At 37.3% G+C, this 22,291-nt stretch overlaps 1 protein-coding gene across 1 annotated transcript in view; it reads left to right on the plus strand.

The window, feature by feature from the left end:
• Window positions 1-10,506: 10,506 nt before the first annotated feature.
• Window positions 10,507-22,291, plus strand: part of galnt9.L (polypeptide N-acetylgalactosaminyltransferase 9 L homeolog) — a 139,400-nt gene continuing 127,615 nt past the window's right edge. The window contains exon 1 of the mRNA XM_018262326.2: window positions 10,507-11,244. Within this exon, the coding sequence (XP_018117815.1) occupies window positions 11,004-11,244 (241 nt within the window). The 5' untranslated portion in view covers window positions 10,507-11,003. The remainder of the gene's footprint in view (window positions 11,245-22,291) is intronic.

Genomic DNA, 22,291 nt, shown 5'->3' on the forward strand with positions numbered 1-22,291 from the left:
ACTTACACCCGGAAAGGGGGGTGCGAGGTTGAACCCAACCTGCCCAACCCATGGGTCCTGCCCGGGTAACGGGCCAGCCCGCACAACACTACTGCAGAAGATGTAAAGAGGTAGGTAATACTATAATGGTAGGTAGAACATAGCCTATGGTTTACAAATGAATAAAATACTGGACTGGAACAAAAATATATATAATTCATTCAACTTACTGTTTGATATGACTGCAAATATAGCAGAGATGTAGTGTGCATTGTCAGCTGTAATGAGGTCCCATCCTACATATTATTTCTATTGGAGGGACTACCCTAGCATTTATAAATGCCCACTAGTCTTAGATATTGTCATGATTATATTCCCAAATCCATTCTATGAATTTGATCCTCTTACATAAAACTATTAAGGCATGGCAACAGGAGCAGCACTCTAGGTTTGTTCACAGCATGCTCAGTGATACCATAAAACCATGTCAAGTATATTGATTCCCCTTAAGCAACACAGTTCAGCAAGAAAACTACAAGTGCTTTTACCAATTAAACTGGGCCTTATGCAGTTCTAGAACAAATTGCTGTACTCAGCAACAAGCTTCTCTGAAAATACCTAAATTCCAAGCTAATAAAGACTTGATTGTCTCCTCCAGAAGTAATGCAAATAGAGAAGCATAGCAGGAAAGGAAGGTGCAACAGCAGTTAAGAATTTTCTTCCTTTTATCTCTTTCTTTCTTTCTTACTCATGCTGACATGACAATTTATCAACTTCGAACTGTATTACCTAGCTTCCGAGGGGGTGTACTCTTCTAATTGTAAACCTTTTTACACTGAAAGCCCTGCACCTATCTTTGAAGCTCTTTACTTTGGCTGCATTGAAACTTTGCATCAAGACTTATATAGACCTAGGAAATGCCTACGCGCCCCATTGGCATAAAAAAAAACTCCAACACCTTATGGAGTATGGTACCTTTAAGTCTATTAACCAACATCAATAACTTCCTGATCTATCCAACCTGTCAGCTTCAGCTATACGCAACTGCAGCATATCTCAGGAAGAACTACAACATGCAGTACACTCATATGGAATCTAATTACCTCAGCAAGTAAACACAAGTTGCTCTCTAAGACCAACATCTACCTAATTACTAACAGCTATAATCCAAGAACCAATGTTATACTCAAATGGAAGAACAGTGGCATCCACTTGAACTCTAATGACGGGAATGAGGTGAAACACAATTTATATCAGCCTTTTATTAGCACAAGGGACAAGCTTCCATGGGATGTGCCTCTGGATTAAACTGGTAAACTTGCAACTTGAACTGTTCAAACTGTTGTATGTAGCCAGACTCTGCTGACAAAGGTTCGGTAACATCTGAAAATTCTGGACTGATTCCCAGCAACTGCTAGCATCTGTACGCCTTTAAGTTTTCTCCCTACTTTCCTCTCTTCTTTTCTATCAACACTTCTTACTAGTGTTAAAATTTGTAGAGAACTTTAAATTATTTCAACATGATAATAATAATCCCAGTAGGATATTTTCACCATTAATATGGTGTGCTTGAAATGGACTGGGAGATAGTCTTCCTATAATTTGGAGCTTTCTGGATAACAGTTTTTTGAATAACAGGCCCTATACCTGTACAAAGTGCAACATGATGCCTCTTTATAAATGCAAATGTATTTACATACATGTATTTACATATATAAATGTTAATCATTAAAAACAATACATTAAAAACAGCTTTTCATTCCATTTAAACTGCTCTGTTTCATCAGTTTTGTTTACATCCTTCTATTATTACCCTTTTCAGCTTGGATGCTGCCAATTTTATCTGTTTAGACTCATTCATCTTTTACAAACTTAAAAAATACTATTACAGGAAATGTTTGCTTAAATGTATGCAATAATGTCTTTTTAAAAAGCCACACAGCACATTAGTGGGTTTATAAACAAGAGGACATCATGGTTAATGAGCAGGCAGTGGAAATACCTTTTTATTCAAGCATTGTTGCACAAATAATAGCTACTGTACATTGTATAAAAGATTCAATTATAAATTGTATAAAATCACAATGCTAAGCATGAGCTGTGCACAGTGGATGGAAGGCATTTTAGTGCTTGCAAGTCAATATGGAAAATTACAATAAGTAGTGTCATTAATTTTCAAAGCCTGGGTTTTATTGGTTAATTTGTGGTCGAGGAGCATCAGAAAGCTTGTTGCACTAAAGCATTCTAGGGTAGCACAAATGTCCTCTGTCACTTTCATTGACTTGGCATGTCAGTTCTACCTCTTTCTAACCATTGCCCTACTTGGCACAGATCCTCAAACAAATGCTGCTTGACAAAGTGGATGGCTTTCTAATAGCACTACTCCACTACTACGCATCCATTTGTCTTGCATAGAAAGCAATGACTGATTGGCATTCATGGCTCTGAAAAGAAGAGCCTGTTCCCCCATACAGTAGCTGGCAGCTTTAACTTGCTCTGACTTAACCTTTCTTTTACAAAATGAAAAAAAAGTGTCAAGAGAGAGTAAAATCTACATTCTCTGATGGTAGATGACAGCTGTAATGGCGATGACAATACTTTTCAAATTGGCAGTTTTAAACATTGGCTCTTCTGACACTTGCTTTATTTGCATATTTTATCACATTAAAAGCATAGGAGCAGGGAGAAGAAAGGTCTTCAGAGCCCTGCCTGACAATTTTCATGGAAAGTTTATACTGAAATGAAAGAAGAAGAGTTTACTTATTCTGTAAGAAAAGAATATTTCATATGCACATGTAAGGAAGGTTTATAAAATAATCGGTTCCACTGTGCTTTATCCAAACATAATGAGCGCTTCTCCTTGGAGTGCATTATAGTCAGCTCATAGAGTTTCCTCTCAGAAATCATTTCAAGTCCACATTGCACAGAGCAGGTAAATCTTGTGAATTAACTTACCACAAGGCATACAGAAAGTCATTGCTCGCTATAAAATGTCAACGTCAGGTCGATTTCCTGAAACATGTCAATTTCTTTCAGGTGCCCTGTTGTTTTTCCTGAATAAATGGGATCTAAAATTGCATTACCTTTTATTGTTTTAAAGTAGTACCACTGGGCCAGAAGTTAATGGCAAGCAGTGATATTGTTCCTTTAAGAATATGTCATCTAATGGGTCTTTGACATTAAGGTCATTGTATTTCCCCCCCCCCCTGTTGCTTTACTTTGCTGCAGCGTAATACTCCTCACTGAACAGAATAATAAAATAGCTGTGACATCAAAAGGATATGCACAGTAAGTACATTCAGGATGGCATTGTTATTTCAATCAAATATGTGAAAGATCAATTATTTTATGACTGCAAATTTTAACAAACTGCTGTGGGTTATTTTTTAGCTTAATCGCCTGTTCTGATATGTTTGGCTGAAAATACAGAATTTAAAACATTATTTTGCATAGCTTATAACAGAAGAGAAAGAGAGGAGATATGATGAAATCCTAGACCTATAGGTCAGAAAGGAACCATGTCTTAGATGAGGGGAATAGCTTTTTTTCTTTCAGAAGTAGATGGCATGAAATTAAACTAAAGAAGACAGCCATACATGTGCTGATCCCATATGGTAACTGACCTTTCAAGGACCCATACAAGGTTTTCCATTGTTCGGCTCTTGAATGACTGGAAGGGCAAATGTGAAGAAGATCTGCAGCTTTCTTCATTTCCTCATCTTCTTTTGCACCTAGCACTGGCTGACATGAATCAGCATATAACCCTAGTATACAGCTATTTATTAGGATTGTCATGCCAGCAGATACATATCAAAACTTTGTTTTGTACAATTTTATTGGTACGTATAATGAGACCTTATACAGCTAAGAAACAACAAAATGCATGGGAAAATTATCCAACAAGTATCTGTGCCCAAGTAAACTGTTAAAGGGCAAGTCAATTCCAAAATAAAAAAAATCCTAATTAAAGGAAATATAATTTTAAGAAACAAATATATATGTATTAAAACATGGTCAGTGCTTTTAAAAGTTATTTATAAAATCAATTGCTGTTGATGGCAACATTTGCTCAACTCCTGGTTGTTACTTTTTAATCAATGTTGCAAAAGTCTTAGTTCCCCAGCAAAGACAGGTCTGTTAATCAGCTGCCTTGTCTTACATTAAATCAACAGTCTGAGCCAGCAGAACAGGGAAATAAATATAAAAATAACTTAACAATCATAGAAAGTTTGTAATGAATGTATATTGCAAAGTTGTTTAGCATTATGTTTTCTTTTATTGGAGAAAATTAATTTTTGGTTGACATTACCTTTAAATGGGCTATCAAAATGAACAACAACAGTTCCCCTGTCGTGTTAAATTCAGTCCTGTAATAATAATTCAGGGGTAATAGATTGCAAGTCTTTTGAGAAAGGCCCTCTCTACCTCTTGTACTGGTTATTGGTTTTATTTTTTGTTGAATGTATACACCCTTCTGTTGTACAAAGCTGCAGCATATGCAGCATTTTATAAATACATAATAATGATATGTAAATAATAATATAATGCATCTATCACTTATCTATAACTTATGTTGATATTAATCTTGTAATTAGAAGGTATTGTGGAAACCATTCTTTTGAACAGTCTGTAACCAGATTAACTAAGGGTAGCTTTGCCAGTATCTTCATCTTAACAGTTGAGATCATAACGTGAAAATATAATGGGTCATATGGGCTTCACAAGCAGGACTTCACTCTGCTTATAGTTAGTTACTTTAGTACTTTTTTCTCCATTGTAGTATTCTGATTATAGCTCATAATCAGCATGGAGTCTATATCTAACAAAAGCGGTGCATGTGATTGCACAAGATTGGGAAAATGGTCATTGATATGGATATTATGTAAAACCAAAAATTGTTACTTTCAGTAGCATATAATTTAGTGAGCATTGATTGAAATCTTTTCAGCTTTTTCCATGCTTTTTCCTCAAAACAGAATTTTAAAATGATAATGCAATTTAAAGATATGAGCATCAGTTCTACATCTGCCTTGGACATGATCTATTAATTTGTAAGAACAGGCAAGTTCAGACTGTGAGGTTCTATTGCTTTCCAGTTTATTGAAGACAATTATAATAAGACATGCGGCCCAGGATGCATATGAATGCGGCCCAGCTTGAAACGCTTGGTTCCCAAGGAAATAGGAGGAGGGGGGACTCTGCCCATTGCCCAGTTTGTAATAATAATATAATAATACGTCTATTTAATATCCAGGTGTCCCATATTCCAGTGTTTAGCTCCATCTGGTTATCCAACTGGAATTGTAGTTCTTTTCTGTGTATTTGCTTTACTTTTACAAATCAAACATGTTTGTGTATTTCATGTGTGGCCCAGACAATTTTATCTTTTTCCAATGTGGCCCGACGAGCCGAAAGTTTGGACACCCCTGCTTTATATGGTAGGTCTGATGTGTGGATGGCTCGGTTTATACAAGCATAGTTAGATAGAAAGATAGATACAGACAGATTTTTACATTTTAATTTTAATTTTATTATGCAACAGTTTTGAGAGTCATATTACAAGAACTGCTGCCAATAAAAGGAATCTGGATTAATGACAGGAACAGGGACATTCCAATAAGATCTATACTTGTCTGGTCCTACCTTTCCAAATAAAACATACTAGCTACAAATATATTTGGGTTATTTTCATTATGTAATCCACTGAAATTTTTATTAATATTGTAACAACCTCTAGCAGTAAAGAAACCTTGTGCTAAATTAAATGGCAGCAAGATACATCAGAATAGCAACAGCATGCATATAGCTTGAATATTTACCAACTCAAAAATGTGCTAAATTCTCATCTTATTCCTAACTTGGACAAATAGGGAACGTTTTTCCAAGTCATATATGTACTCAGCCACACAGGTCTGGAGACCTGTTAATAGATCTTTCTGTAATTTATACCTTAATTCTACTAGAAAATCATGTAAACATTAAATAAGCCCAATATGATGGTTTTGCTTCCAATAGATATTAATTAAAGGAAAACTATACCCCCCCCAAACAATGTAGGTCTCTATAAAAAGATACTGCATAACACAGCTCAGATGTAAAACTCTGCTTCATGTAACTAAACCATTTTCATAATAATATCATTTTCTAGTAGTATGTGCCATTGGGTAATCTCAAGTATTCCTTTTGGCGGTATAGTTTTCATTTAAGGGCATCAAAGCACTTGAGCAATAATGAAGCATGGCTGTATCCATAGGCGGTCTCTAGTTTTAGCAAAGAATCACACACTATAACATACAGAAGAGTCTGAACAGCAGCACCCATTGTATTTGGTTAAAGGCTCCCATTTTCACAATAACATAATAATATTGGCTGATCCTTTCTCCTCATCTAAGTTAAATCATCAATCTGATGGAACATATTGTGGTAAAACATGTGGTGACATTTCCAAGCGATAACTGTGCCCATACACCAACGTTTATTTATAGCCTGTGCTGCCCTTGGACAGAGAAGTATATGTCCTCTGACATTATAAAAATAAGTCATCCAATTATTTTCCCCATCCATTCTAGTTCCTAGCTCTTGATTTGTGGAAAGGCCACAAAGGCAGCAAAATTCTAGGGGGACAGCATCCCCAGTACTCCAGACCCAATGCTGAAAATGTGCGCATTTGCACAAAAGAAGAGGAGGGAATGTGGGCGATGAACGGCAGCGGGCATAGGTTCATCTGCTATTCCCACCAATTTTTCTCATTCTAACACTTCAAATTAGAAGTATAGTTTTAATAAAAATAATGTACAGTACCTTATTGATGGTTAGTTCACGTGCTGTTAAAGTACATGGGGAGAATCCAGAAAGGAAGGGGGGTTGAGCGAGCCTTTGTTTTTTTAAATCAAGACAATGGGGGTCATTTATAATTCCATGACAATCAAATTGTTGCATTCAGGGTTATACCTGTAGCTTTATATAAAAAAAAAAGATAATCACTGATTGGTTGTTATGGGTTACTGCCAAAAGGCAAATTAGCCCAGTGTTGATAAATAAGTTCCAGTGTGTCTGAACTGACTGAAAAAGAATTTAAAGCTTTACTACCGTCGGTGTACGACAGATTGTTTTCACAGGCAGGGTCAGAAAAGCAGAAGCCATATGGAGTTTGACTAGTGGTGATGTGAGTGTCTGTCATGGGGGGAGGCTGCTGTGCTGGGAATGCTTGATGGCCATGGGTGGATAGGAGGATAGAATCACTTCCCTAAGGTGCCAGAATAGCAAGACGTAGCCCTGACCAGCTTCTTTCCCAGGGCAGTTGAGTGTGAATCTGTCAGGTGTATTTAGTTTAAAGTGTGAATGCCAGTGTATGTGTGTATGTGTGTGCCTGTTTGTCTTTGTGTGTATCTGTGTGTACAAGTAACTATATGGGATATATTTATTGCTGTGTGAAAAGTGGAGTGAAGCATTATCAGCATTATCAGTGATCCAGAGTGCTATATGCTGCATACTGTATAATTGCTGAATTCCCCATGGGAAGGTGCCTTCCAGGTTTAGTTTTCAGATAATGTAATATCTGTAAATATCTGCCTCCCTTTTTGATTCAACAGGGAGTAATTTTGCTCATTCCTGGCTGTATAGTGTTCTCTGCCACAGAATACCACATCATTGTTGGTCCACTGTTACTTTATTCTGTAGTGTCTAGCACCGGGGTTCTGTTTGGTAAAGGATGTGGAAAAGGATGATGCAGAATATTGATTGGACTTTTTTTTCTACAGTGTTGTATGAAAGAAACATAGTGCTTATATACATATATTTTTTACTCCCTGTCTTTATCTAGGAAAAATTACTAAAGGTCTATTGCGGTTATACAATTTGTTTGTGGCATTAGCTCATCCTTTAATGTAAATTTTCATCTCAAAATATATTGTAAAATAAGATATTGCTGTGTCGGGCCCTATAGGGATACAGGCCCTATAGAGTTAATCTTTTCACCATTTCCTTGGGTTATTGGGCAGAATCCCTGTTACAGAATAACCTTTACAGTGATAGGCTGAGAGATTTGATGACACTGCTCTGACTCACTCCTATATGGTGTGTGCAGGGAGTGGCCACTTCCTCTTTTGCCTCTGGATGTGATTCCAGCTGGATGTGCTCAGGGGGACTGAGTGCAATAGGCCCAGAAGAAGGCATGTGTCCAAGTCGGGGACTAGGTAACCCCGTGAATGAGGAATAGATATACTAGGGCAGACTTGTCATAGTCTCTCTAGGAGAGAAAGGCAGATAGGATAGAGAGAAAGAGCAGCTGAAGCTCCAACAAGGATTTGCAGTAAGGGAGTAGCTTCCCAGAGGCTTTATGTGTTGCCTCCAGTTAGGGTAGAAGCTGCTTGCCTGACAACTTCCAGGAGGGAAAGGTTGTACTGCATCTGCCTGTGTACTCTCTGTGTGAGCCTGCCTTGTTCTGTGTGAACTCTCAATATGCTGTTTTCCTCAACTCCTGCGTGAGTACTGAAACCTGTGGTCATTTGCCCTTTTTGGCATAATAAACCGTTCCTGATTGTTAAGAACCTCCTGGCGCCCAAGTTGTTTTTGTGTGCACAGTAGCCTGGGGGGGATGTAGTTGCACTACACCATAGAGGGAACACTTCTACTTAGCGAAGGCCCTGCCCTGGGTGTAAGTCGCGTGTAACCCATGCTCTAGTGTTCTAGCTGGTGAATTAACTCCGAGTGGCCCAAATAGGTGTTACAGCTGTTTTTGGGATCTTTAGAAAATTCCTTGGCAGAATAATATAAAACAGCATAGGCAAGATCAAGCCTGGTTTCATTTTACAAACATGTTGATGAAACTGCTCAATATTCAGAAGCTGTTGAATAACTAAAAGAAATAAGTGAACATATGACTAATCCTGACCCTCAGGGAGGCCAGGCTGGAGCATCCAGGTCAGGGGTGGCTGCATTCAGACAGCGTTATAGCATGAATAAGCAATGCTGAAACACACAGCCCCACCCCCACATACTGTACATTTACTCAAGAATACCCTTGGGCTCCAGCGGTGCATATTTATACCAATAAGGCTGCGTGTGAATCTCAGGTAAAGCAGCGTTACAAGTCAGAACACAGGGTAACAATCCTCAGGGAGAGGCTTTATTGCTGAGCTTATTCTATGAATGTTGATGAGGGTTGTTCCTTACGTCACGTTGCACAGGCGCCCTGTGTTAGGACAAAAGCTCCTATACATAAACACGTACACACATAAAACACTGCCTGCCCAAGCAAGCCGTTTTCATTCACATCTGGGAGGCTGTACGCTGCACACGCCCCATTACAACCCCCTGCTCTGACTGTTTTCCAGACGTGATCCAAAAATGTAAGGGCTGCTATAAAGCAGCACTGTGCAACCCCAGCCATGTTCTAAAACTCAGCATTGTGTGCATGGGCATCCACAGCATATTTTTCTGCGGGGGGAAGCAAAGTGTTAAACAAATTACTTGTACCCCTATTTTGGTGTCCAGACAAAGCTAACAACAGCTTTTCTATAAATAATGTACATAAAGTAGTAACTGATGCACATATGTGCAAACTCGCAAAATTGGTGCTTTCTACTTTCTTAGTACAATTACTAGCCAGGAGTTTGCAGAATGTTTCCTTTAAAGTTCTAGTTAGAGCTATATACATACAGTGAAGCTTCAATTTTACATACCCTAATTTTTCGTTTTTCCCTATTTTACACCATTTTTGTTCTCACACTAATATATTTAATGCATAATAAATTTCACTGATTTGACACCATTTTTTGTGCACAACAAAATGTCAGTAGTACATTAGTGCATTATTCCTAGAGTGGCAGAAGGGTTCAAGGATAAGAATCATGCTAAAGAAACGATGAGGAGATGGAAGCAGGAGAGGAGGGTGATATATATATATATATATATTAATTCAGCAGAATGAAAAGGAAATGGGTAGGCAAAACCCACACCAAACCTGTACCTATAAGATTCAATAATGAATGTAGTTACACAGCTATACACAGGTTCATTTATAGTCTCTATAACACGCAGAGTTCTGTATATCACCTTAAACACAGTTGTCCGCGCACACACACTCGTTAACACTAGCAGTTCATTTTACTCACAGACATAAACACAAAGGCACACGCATACATTGGCATTGACACACACACACATATACACTGGCATTCACACTCTAAGCTAAACACATGGACTCACACTCATCTGCCCTGGGAAAGAAGCTGGTTCTCTACGGTGACTCTTTTTCCTCACACAGTTGTGGAGAAGGAAGCTTCTTATGGAGAGAAGGGGCGGAGCTAAATCCAGACTGCAGCTCTGAGCAGTAGAATAGGCAGCTGAATAGCTCTGGGATGATCTATTATTTGAAGGGGTAATGACCTAAAGATGTAAGCCTTGTATAAACCTATTGCAGGTTTTTAATGGTAATTTTAAGAACTGCGCTCATATAAAAAAAAGAACAAAACAATATATAGGTATATATGGCAAGAGAATATCCTTTATTTTGAAGTACAAGTCCAGGGGGGGGCAAGTCCTCCCCCTTGCCCCTATCTGTGGACGCCCATGTTTGTGTATGTGTGTGTGAGGACTCGCTCACAAGCTGCAAGCAGTGACTGTGGTGCTGAAACAGCTCCTGTCTCTATCCTGTTCCAAGGCAAAGCATTGGGGAGGGGAGGTGGTGCTGAAAGAACAGCTCCCATTGAGTGCTGAAGGCAATCTCTGTCCTAAGCTCCACGGATAGAAAGGTGGCAGAGCAAATTTACCTTTATCAGGACATTTTCTTTTCACATGGAGTGACTTTTAAGGAATGCTCTGGGACCAGTATCATTGCTCAATGATGAATACAAGCACATTTATGCTGTAGGAAGTGGCCGCTAATGGGTCAGATTGCACTGTTGGCAAGCCTTTTGTTTCTTTGTAGGTGATATCACAAACGTACCGGTTGCTGGGCTAAGGCTCAAAGTAAATGCTTGACTTCATCTGGGATGCCCTGATGCTGGATCTCCATCGATTTCATGGCGGTGGCACGGAAAATCAAAACTTTGCTGACTGTCAACATCTTAGTCTTCGTGGGTATCATTCTCTTCTCTGTCTACTGCAGGATACAAGACAGGTCTCAAGAACTGGTACAGATTGTCAGAAGTTCTGATCGCAGAGTAAGGAGCAGGGGCACCAAAGTGGGGACTCTAGTTGACCGGGAGTCTATACTTCAAAGGCTGGACCACCTAGAGGAAGTAGTATATAACCAGCTAAATGGTAACATATTTTCCCTTCTCATCTCACCTACGCATCTTTTTTTGGTTTGTTTGTTCCAGTGTCTGTCTATTCAAATTCACTAAAGACAACTAATTTGATCAGTGAGACCTGCAGTGTTATGCAGCATATCATGTTTCTTGTGGCAATGATAAGGTTAAGCTTTATATTGATCGGCTATAGTACAACTCTAGCAGCAACAATTTAAATTGAAATGCATTCATTGCTTTGCAAGCTTTTCTTATGCAATTGCTAAAATGGAATAATAATATAATGTATACTTTAACAGTCCACAAATGTATATTTTGTACCTTCTAGCAATCTGGGAAAAGTATATACAGTAATCAAAATCATGACTGAATGCTTGTTTTACCAGGTGCTTATCTAACAATGCCCAACAGACTATGTCTATATGACTTTGTATCCTTTTGGGGCTTTTCATATTTTACTCATATATATTGCTAATGCATACTATTGTGATGCTTTCCATGTAATCACATAGACTGAAATGTTCAAATGTTAAACAATGCCAATATGCAACTGATATTGAAAGTTGACAGTAGAACAACAAGAGCAAGTAGGAGGTTAACCAAGCAAAAACTACAGTTTAACTAAGTGTACCCAAGCAGGAGTAATCCTACAGTGAATGAGACAGAGGTCAGTGGACAATCATTCTATTCAGTGAAGAGAACTTATAAACCGTTTTAGTCATATGTGCTACTGAAGTTTGCTCATTCACAGCATTCTTAAGTGGTGCTGAAGGTGTGAAGATGCCTGTAATTATCAGACATGGTTTTAATGCAAATTGATGGTGATTCTGAAATATACATAATAATGTATAGCAATATGTTGTGAAGGAGTTAAAGTGATTTTCTTTTAAATACGACAGAAAATGAATTGGGATGAAAAATGACAAAACAAGTATTTGTTATCGTCTCTGTGCACTTATTGATATAATGCATATATACTATAAATGTGCAAATTAATTGTATCCAATTCTATTTGTGCAAAAATTACATGCAGGAACATTAAAAACAACAAATATGGTTTATGCCCCATATATTTTACTGTTAACAGAAGTGCTGGCAAAATTTTCCAATTAACAGTTTTCTTGAGAATATCAGTTTTCACATATCAAGCATCTGGGTGCGTTTTTATTTTTTATTTCTTGCTGTTACTGAAACAGATGTATTTGTGTATAATTGTTAGGTAGTATGACTAGCTATAAACAAACACATTCAGACATCCGTTCCAATGAATGCACTTTTTCTCAATGAGTTTAGGCATGGTATATAATCATTTTCAGCAAAGAATGTGAATGCAGTAGGAATCCTGACCTCATGTTCAGTCAAAGTACAACAAAAACTAAAAAAGTAGTATTAAAGCAGTTAAATAAATTGCCAGGAACAGTACAAAGGGCACAGTGAATGTTGAAAATGGAATAAAGGGTAATTATTTGCAAACATTTATGCCCTTAAGGCGCTTCTCCATTTATCCAGCACTCTACACCTTCCCCCAGTCCCAAATAGCTTTGTATAAACTGTAATAAACAGACATTCAGCAAGTTCTAAACACTTTTATTTTGTGGAAACCATCAATAAACTGAAAGGTCATATACTTTCATGTTGCAGCCTGAATACAGAAGGTCATATCTGAAAATATCTGTAATAACTTGAGAATACAGCTGTGACATTTATTATTGGCAATACTCTTTCATTTGCAAACTTTTTTTGGTAAGATGTTACATTTAATTGATTATCTCTGTACAAGAATGTGCAATGATACACTTTAGTATTTCCAGACAGTAGAACGGATTGAGTCATTTTTCAAAAAAGCAAACAAAAAGAATACTGTAAAAAGCTTTTATTCAGCATCAATTATTAAAGTGCAAGAGTTAATTAAATCTCAAAAGTTAATAACATTTCAGCTCTTCATGTTTCATAAAAACAATTGTTTTTTTAATATAGCTAAGGCTGTTGGTGATGTTTAAAGGTCCCCATTCCATTGGGTATTTAAATTAGAGAATATTTGCAGCGAGAAACTTTTATGAGAGTAAAATAAACCTGAATGTCTTTTCTTCATAATTCATCATGTTATACCAAAGAACAAGCTGTTTTCCAAACATAAGCTGTTATGGGTTCATTTATATCCTCCATTATTTAAAAGCAATACAATTTCCAGTCCTTCTAGGGTAGGTTGACTCCTTCTATTTAGCTATGTAGTTTCTTTGTTAAACCCTTCATAGTTATATATAGTGAAATATCACTATGTATTAATATCAGTTATTTGTATAGGCATGGGATCCGTTATCCAGAAACCCAGTTTCCAGAAAGCTCCAAATTATGGGAAGATCTTTCCAGGGCCCTAGGCTACCTGGCCAGCAAGCCCTGCACTGCGCATGTGTGTGTCATGGAGAGGGGTGAGCGACAGAGGGGAGGGGTGAGCGACAGAGGGGTGGGACGGAGAGGAGGGGAGATCGACGGAGGGGAGGGAGGGACTGCTAAGGAGGCGAGGGTGTCCGTAAGGAAGGGGAGTAACTGCAGGCCTGGATTTGCGGCAAGGCCGCATAGGCCCGGGCCTAGGGTGGCAAAAAATAGGGGCGGCATGCCGCCCAGCCGCAGTATGGGGACGTTCGCGCTGGGAAGGCGGGCACTAGGACCGCGTGGCCTAGGGGCGGCCGGAGAAGAAATCCGGCGCTGAGTAACTGAGAGGTATGGACTAGGGGCAGGCAGAAGACAATTTTGGAGGTAGCTGACCAGCACACCCCTAGTATTGCGCCCTAGGCAGTTGCCTCTTCTGTCTACCCCTAGTTCGAGCCCTGGATCTCTCCCATAGAATTAATTTTAATCAAATTATCCAAATTTTTTAAAACTATTTCCTGATTTGTACTTTATCTCAACTAAGATATAATAAACCCTTATTGGAGGCAAAACAATCCTATAGGGTTTATTTAATCCCTTATCTAAAAAACCCTAGACATTCTATATAACAGGTCCCATACCTGTATTACCTTGACATATTGGGCAGTTGAATCCAAAACCAGCTGCACTAAAGAAAACATAAATTTGAACAAAAAGCTAATGTATGGCAGAAGAAAAGTTAGGTTTATTTATAGGTTTTGTCATTTGAAATCCACCTGCATAGAGGAACAGATTTGTTTATTTTACTGTATCAGCATTTTATTTTTGAGGCCTTTCAGCTGTTTACAAAGACACGATACAGGGCTCACCTCTCACCTCACCTACACTACCTACAGGTATGGAATCTGTTCTCTGTTAAAAAGTATTTTCTTTTTCTCTGTAAAAATAAAACAGTACCTTGGACTGTATCCTAACTAATTATAATTAATCTGTATAGGAGGCAAAACGAAACTTTCTTACTACAGGTATAGGATCCATTATCCAGAGACCCTTTATCCAGAAACCAACAGGAAGACCATCTACCATGGACTCCATTTTAACAGTACCTTGTACTTGATTCCAGCTAAGACATAATTAATCATTTATGATGGCAAAACAATCCTTCTTGTTTTAATCAATGTTTAAATTATTTTTTAGTAGACTTAAGGTTTGGAAATACAAGTTAAAGAAAGATCCCTTATCTGGAAAACCCTGGTTCCCAAGTATTCTGCATAACAGGTCCCATACCTGTATAAAATAATTCTTTAAATATGGCTGTTATGTCTTTCACATACAACTCAGAGTAAAGGGGTCCACATATTTAAATAAGTTAAAAGAAAACACAATTTCTTTAATGGTCACTATTCAGGAGAACGCAAAACAGCAAATAATCATTGCTTGCTAATATTACCCTATCTGCTATTCACACACAGGGTCCCAAAGCCCTTGTTTTGGGCACCCTTGGGGGGCATCTCCATACTTTGTAATCACTGATCTATGGGTTATTAATATAGAACTCTTACTTTAAGTATTATAGAATGTAGAATTATATTATAACATATAACCTTTTAACATGGCTGCAGTCCAAACATGGTACTTACTACAGAGTACCAAATAATACTAATAGTAAAGTAATCCACCCAGTAGCGCAGATTTCTGCCATGAATGTTGGGGTTTGACTTAGTATTGAAATATCTGGGTGAAAATAATTGGGTACAGTGAATAGGCTTGCATGGAAATCACACTGTAGGGTCGCGCACACACACACACACTGACAAAACATGACTGCTCTTTCATGTGTTTCGGACCATCTGGTCTATACATATTTATTAATTTACCAGCTCTATTGGTTTTAAAAATATTAAAACATAATAGTTACTGTACTTGTGTAAACAGGAATTTTATATAGCCATAACTCAAATGAAATGACAAACCTGTTAAGGCTGCCAGTGGGGGAGTAGAATACTGCCAGGCAGCAGAGTGGTCAGCCCTACATATTAACTTTATTAAAAACCCCATTGAGATATAATTGGCCTTTTCCCTTGCCTTATATCACTTTTTGTTGCTGACTGTTGCTAATAACTCATCAACGCCAGTGAATATTTTTCTATTTCCCACACAGAGCACAACTTTTATTGCCAAAAGCAATTGTAAGGTCAGATTTATATTTTACTTGAATTGCTCCCTTTTTCCCGTTTTCACTCTTTCCTTTAAGATGAAACACTCAGCACAGCATGTAATTAGATATAATTCAAGTGTGTTTGTTGCCTGTCTTTCTTCTTTCTTATCATTGTTGACAAGGCTCCAAAATGTAAATGTGTTGTATTAAATTTTAGTGAGATGAAAGACAGGAAGATATAAAATAACACTTAACTATGCTTTTTACAGGATGTACTCATTCTCAAATAGAAGAAAAAACCCTTAAAAACATGAAGGTTTAAATGAGAACTAAAGCTTAACTAAAGAAGGAGTTTTTGGACTTTATATCAGCCAAATGTAACCACAGCCCTTTAACAGTAAAGATCTGTAGTTCCCCATCTTCTTTTCTACTGATTCACTACACCTGCTCTGGGCTGCTGTCAGTTACTGAGCTTAGGGTTCGATGCACAATATACTGAAAATATATATATAATATAAATGTCACATGCCCATTAATAGAAATTTATTATAAAAAATAATAAATAAATCATTTAGATGACTGGTATACAGCAGCTCAGAAACCAGCATAATAAGCATCAGAATGTAACAATCAGCCTTGTAGCATCAGCTTATATTACAGGAAAACCTAATTTTCTGCTTCATGATTTGTGAAGACCCCTAAGCTTAGCTTCTGAACAACTCCTCAAAGCCCACTGAGCATGTGAGTGTTGCAGAAATTCCTAACTAAATCCAAGATGGGAAACTCCTGGGACAACTTTAAATGACTGGATCATTGCTGTTATAGAGATTATTAATCTTTAGGCTGTTTCAATAAGTACATAAAAAATGTAGGGTCTAACTCACTTTTAAACAGGATCCAAAACACAACATAAATTGAGTCTTAATGATTTGTACAACTGAAACTCAAGGAACACCAATAATTGCATTGGGGGAAAGGCTGTATGTGCCAGATGCACAATTCATGGAGACTCAGTCTGTATAAAAATTGTCCTCATTTTTTCCCTTTAAAGATATCGTAAAGGTTTAAGAGAGGTACTGTATGTGCAAGTGCGCTAATCACACTATCAATTCTATTCTCTATTCTGAAAGATACTTATTTGGCATCTTTACTTTGTACTTAACTTGCAAAAGTTCCAAATAAAGGCCACAATGCTAAAACATGTGTGGTGTATGATCTTTGATGTACATTATGGATTATAGGTGGTCTGTGTGTGCAACACTATAATTTTTTTTACATAAACTGATGAAGAGATAACTTTTGGGCTCACATCAAGCTAATTAAACCAATGGTACCTGATGTACCCAAATTTGTTCTTTAAGACAATTGCATATGCAACCAATATGTTAAATGCCTCATTTACAAAGAACACAGATGCATGTACTTGGGCACTAAAGGGGCATAAAATTGAGTGCTCATTCAAAAAGGCTTGCATCAAGTCTTGCTGTACTTTGAACCTTGTGTTTGTTTACAAAGACAGTAAGAACATTAAGGGATACAAAATTGCACCCTTTAGCACTTGTGCCCAATGCATGCCTTATTTCTGCATCAGACTTGATTTCTGTTCCAAAGCACAAAGTGGTGCAAAATGTTACTCCTTATTGTTCATTCAATCAACATCCTTACTACACTCTGCACTTCAAAGTGGATTAAAAATCTATCATGAGGTGCATAGCTCAAAACACTAAATCCAAAAGAGATGTGAGGACCTCCAATAATAAAGAAACAATAATGTATAAAAAATATGAAAAAAATTATTAGGACATAAAAACCTAACCCGTTTCGTGCCTGTTGGGGCACTTACTCATAGGCTTTCTTGTGCCCTGTATCTGGTGGTGCTTCCTATCATGCGGGTTTGAATGATGCACAAATTAGGGGATTGGTAGGGGGTGGAAGAGGTAAAGTGCTCTCAAATTACTTTTGTTGAGAAAGAACAATAGCACTTTTCTTAGGTATCCAGCCTGTGAGACTCCAGTAAGGAAAGTGATTAAAGTGAGCCTAAAAAAAGTGATTGAGGCTGACACATGTCCTTTAAGTTCAACAGTTTATGTCTATAGAAAACCTGCCTGACTGGTAGTTGATCCAAAGGAAAGCAACAAAAGCCCTTCTGAAGACTCTCCAATTTGCTTCAGAGGGGGAAAATTCCTTCCTAACAATTGGATGGCAATCAGACTAGTCCCTGTTTCAACTTTGTAGTAAGAGCTATTTTTTTAGTAGCCATGTATTTTCTCACTTTCTAAAAAGCCATCCAACCCCTTCTTGAAGCTAGGTCATATATCTCCCAGAAAATCTAGTATTTATTTTTCACATAATTTTTTAGCTTCCATATTCAATTAAAAGGTGCCAATGGTCTCTTATACCTGATACAGAAAGATAACCATCTTAAATATAACTGAAATATTCTGATATATTGAATAAATGATGTAATGTGGTCTCCCTCATTAAAATTAGCTGATTAGCAAGTTTGGCTTTAGGCCACAAGGTTACCATGTCTATTTCTACGAGGAAAAGTATGTTCTGGAGGTGTGTGAATATTTGGAGTTTGTGGTTAGATTATATAGTCATGATTCCCAGATCAGATTTATACGGTTTCATAACAAATACTGATGTAATTTCCATTTCATATTGATATACAATATGTTGGTTTACATCATGTATTCACTAAGACGTATATCCATAAAAAAATATTTGTCCAGATAAAGTATTTTAATTATTAATAAAGAAAGATTTAATAAATGTGGGGCATTGTTTAAACTACATATGTGCTCCCATTGTCAATTCAGTGTATAGACCTCATATTGTTTTTTCATATAAGAAAAAAATCCCATCAAACAAACTGTGTAATACTGTTTCAGTTTCTAATAATCTGCAAATAATAAGCAAATGGTAATAGAGTCACAGATATCTTTAAGTAGAAATAATTAAAAGTATTTTTGGTACCATCAACAACAACAAAAAAATTAATAAATAAACTACAAATTCTGTCTTTCTTTCCAGATCATTAAGAAGACATTAAAAATAGCATGCTGGACTAAATTACAATCCCTGGGGATCCTGCTCGCGGCAAAAACAACTGGAGCTTGTGCCATATGCAAATGCATGAACACTAGCATTATATGGCATTTATATTAGAATTAACTGCTTGGTTTGAATACAAGATTGAAACAAAAATAGCATGGAAATAGCTTCTAGCGAGCACAGGGGAGAACAAATTACATGAGTACTCTGAGTTTGGAGGGTTAAGAAAACATGTTACACATATCTGTTGTCTTAAAAGTGTCTTAAAAGGAAAGTATACATCCATTTTGACATGATCTTTTTTAGTAGAAATGGTGCAGAAACACTGTCTGAACTTCCAAAAATAAATATCAATGTGTTATTTTTGCACAGACATGCTGATTGAATGGAAACCATGATATTTCTGATGAACTATTCACCAATCCTATTTAGGCTCACAGTGTAATACAACCCATTCCTCACCTTGCTTTATTGTAATGTGATGGTATCTCTGACTTAAGGTCCCTCTGCTTCCATAAAATATATTCACCACCCAACATGGAAAGCAAAAGGACTTGAAATTCCGAAGAAGAACTGGTCCCAGGTAACATAGGTAGACTATCACGTTTTCCTTTCAGTCTATGGAATAAGGTATGTTTGTGTAAATATACGCATTGCAATTTATTTTTGGTAGTTTAAACTGTATTTATACACCATTTTTATATATTTTCAACTGAATGAGTTCATGTCAAAAAGGGGGATCTATTTTGCCTTTAAATGGGTTTTAAAATTAATTTTAAAAATGATTCAACAGCAGAATTCTAAGATAGTTTGCAAGTGGTGTTCATTGTTTATCATATTAGTTTTTAAATTATTTGCATTTTTTGTTCTGCTCTCATGTTTATTTAAACAGTAATTTGGCTGCAAGGGGTTAATTAACCTAGCAACCAGGGACAAAGTTAAAAATCAAAATATAAACCATATAATAATAAGTTGGATGCGCTCAAACTCAATCGCCCCTTCTGTGAAGTTAATTTAATAGGGCTAATTAATATCACTGCTCATCCTATAACTGGGCAGGCCCAGGTGCAAATGGCCCAGACCTTTTGCTTAATTAATCTATGTTCACAGGCATTCTATATATGCAGGTCACTCATCGCTTGAAGTCCCTGGTCCAGGAGCACCGCCCGAACCCGCAGCTTAGGGAGACACAATAGTCAATGAGATTCCAATGTTGCGTGAACTCTCACGGATCAGCAGACAGCGGTGGTTTTAAAATGGCTTTATATTTTTTGGAGGACATAAAGCCCTTTCAAAACCCTTGCTATCTGCTGATCCATGAGAGTGCGCACAACATTGGAATTTCATTGATTAAAATCAAAATATATAACAGAGGGATAGAAAGAAACAATTGTAATAAAAATAACCACATGCAATATGGTTTTTCTTTTGATGTGGCCAGTAACCCTGACAACCAGATGGAATTTTTAGTTGCAGACTAGGAAGAGGCAGAAATACTTATAAATAAAACCAAACAAACAAGTCAGTTTAAAAGTTGCTTTGAATAGGCCTGTATATAAAATGCTAAAAGATGAACTTCCCCTTTAAAAGTTAAATATACTCTATTTATATGCTGATCTTCATTTTTCAATAGTTCTTCTGTCAAACTGTGAGACGTGCCGGGAGATTGCCGAAGTCTCTCCTAGGTTGTTGGTGCGCAGGCACGCACTTCCGGGTCCGCGTCTAGAATGATGCTGGCATTTGAAGCCGAGCGTCATTATGATCAAGTCGTGACGCAGAGAATCATGACATCATCAGAGGCGCCAGATTTGAATTTTTGGTGCTAAAACTAATTTAAAAGGCCAGTCTTCCATTTTGTGAGTGCCCAAGCTGGTTCCAGTTTACTGTTCCTGCTGAAGTGTTATTCTTGTGATTTGTACTCCTGGTTTTTGACTCCTGCCTGACTTCTGACTCCGATTCTTGCCGCCTGCCTCGATCCACTGCCCGATTCTCGCCTACGTCTTTTATTATCCTGCCGGTACCTCGTTTACAGACATTCTGTTATACGCACTTTCCTTGTTGGTTTCAGCAGCAGAAAGCCCGGGGCCCCAAAAGGGAGTGAACACCGGAATCCACAGAAGTTCCCTGTGCATTAGAGTGTACCTTTCATCATTCAAGGTTCCAGAGAACGAGATTGTTACACAAATATTTGAACAATGAGATTTTGTACAGAGAGCCAAATTTATTTCCATGTGTGGAAGATGGCAAACAAATTGTTTGAGTAAAATAATATATTTTCTAATATAGCTGAATACTCTTTTGGCTTCACAATCATGTTTTTGATCAAAGCTTGTCTCAGACATAGGATTATTTCAGTTTAAATAACAAAGGCAACCCTTTCCACTGCTTTCAATGTTGATCAGTAAAATGTTGTTTAAAGCACTAAATGTTTAGAAATAAATTCAGCCTCATACTGATGAGACAAAGCAGTAAAAAAAAATCAGCCTGTGCGTAGGTTGCTATGGCTATGCATTTTTATTTTGCATTTGGGCAAAAAATGAGCTAATGAAGTCTAGAAGAATACGTACTCAAGCAGATAGCGCATACTTCTGCACACCTTGTTGGAAGAGAAACAACGTTGGACTGTTTATATTGTATTTAACAGGAATTGGGTTCCTAAATAGTTTTTTCTATTTCCTCTTAAACATAATTGCTAATGCATTCCATACGACTATGGTTCATAAAAGATTTAATATAGTTCTTAAAAGATTTAAGGCTGTTCCTTCACATGGAATCATTTTCTTGTCAAAACCTTGTTAATCCTAATCATCTCTTATCCTGCATTTGGGCATTTCTCTGTTTTAAAAGGAAAGGTTATACTGTAATTATGAGTTATATGGAGATGCTACAAAGCATTCTTATATTTGTCTATAGCTGCTATTGAGGCCTAGTGATGCAAAGTGGTTTCTGTTATTGGAGCCTGTTGCATGTACAGGCCACCCTTTCTACCACATGCATTATTTTAGTTGCTCTGTTCAACTGTTCATTTTATAGGTGCCTTTCTGTAGATAGGACCTGAATACAATATTCAGGGTAAGGTCTCACCAGTAACTTACTGGCAATACATCTCCCCATACTTCTTCTCCCAAAACCACTATTCTGCTTGTTTTGAGTGATTTCTTACATTCTGATTCAAGACTACTAAAGTTTTGAGCCCAAAGTCCCTTCATCTCTTGTAATTAGTGTTGGCGAATTTGGGGCATTTAGCTTCACCAAAAAACGTGTAAATTTCCCGTGAAATTTGTGAAACAGTGAAAATTTGTGAAACGGCACCGGTGTCTCGTTTTTGACGCCGGTGTCCATTTTTGAGACGCCAGCATCAGTTTTTTTGAAATTTTGGAATTCATCGTGAATTTGCTTCTGGCGAATAATCGCCAATCACTACTTGTAATATAAAATCATAAATAAGTCATGAACTTTGTTCTGGATCTGTATT

This window comes from Xenopus laevis, chromosome 1L (genome assembly GCF_017654675.1).
Source record: "Xenopus laevis strain J_2021 chromosome 1L, Xenopus_laevis_v10.1, whole genome shotgun sequence".
NCBI classification, from domain to species: domain Eukaryota; kingdom Metazoa; phylum Chordata; class Amphibia; order Anura; family Pipidae; genus Xenopus; species Xenopus laevis.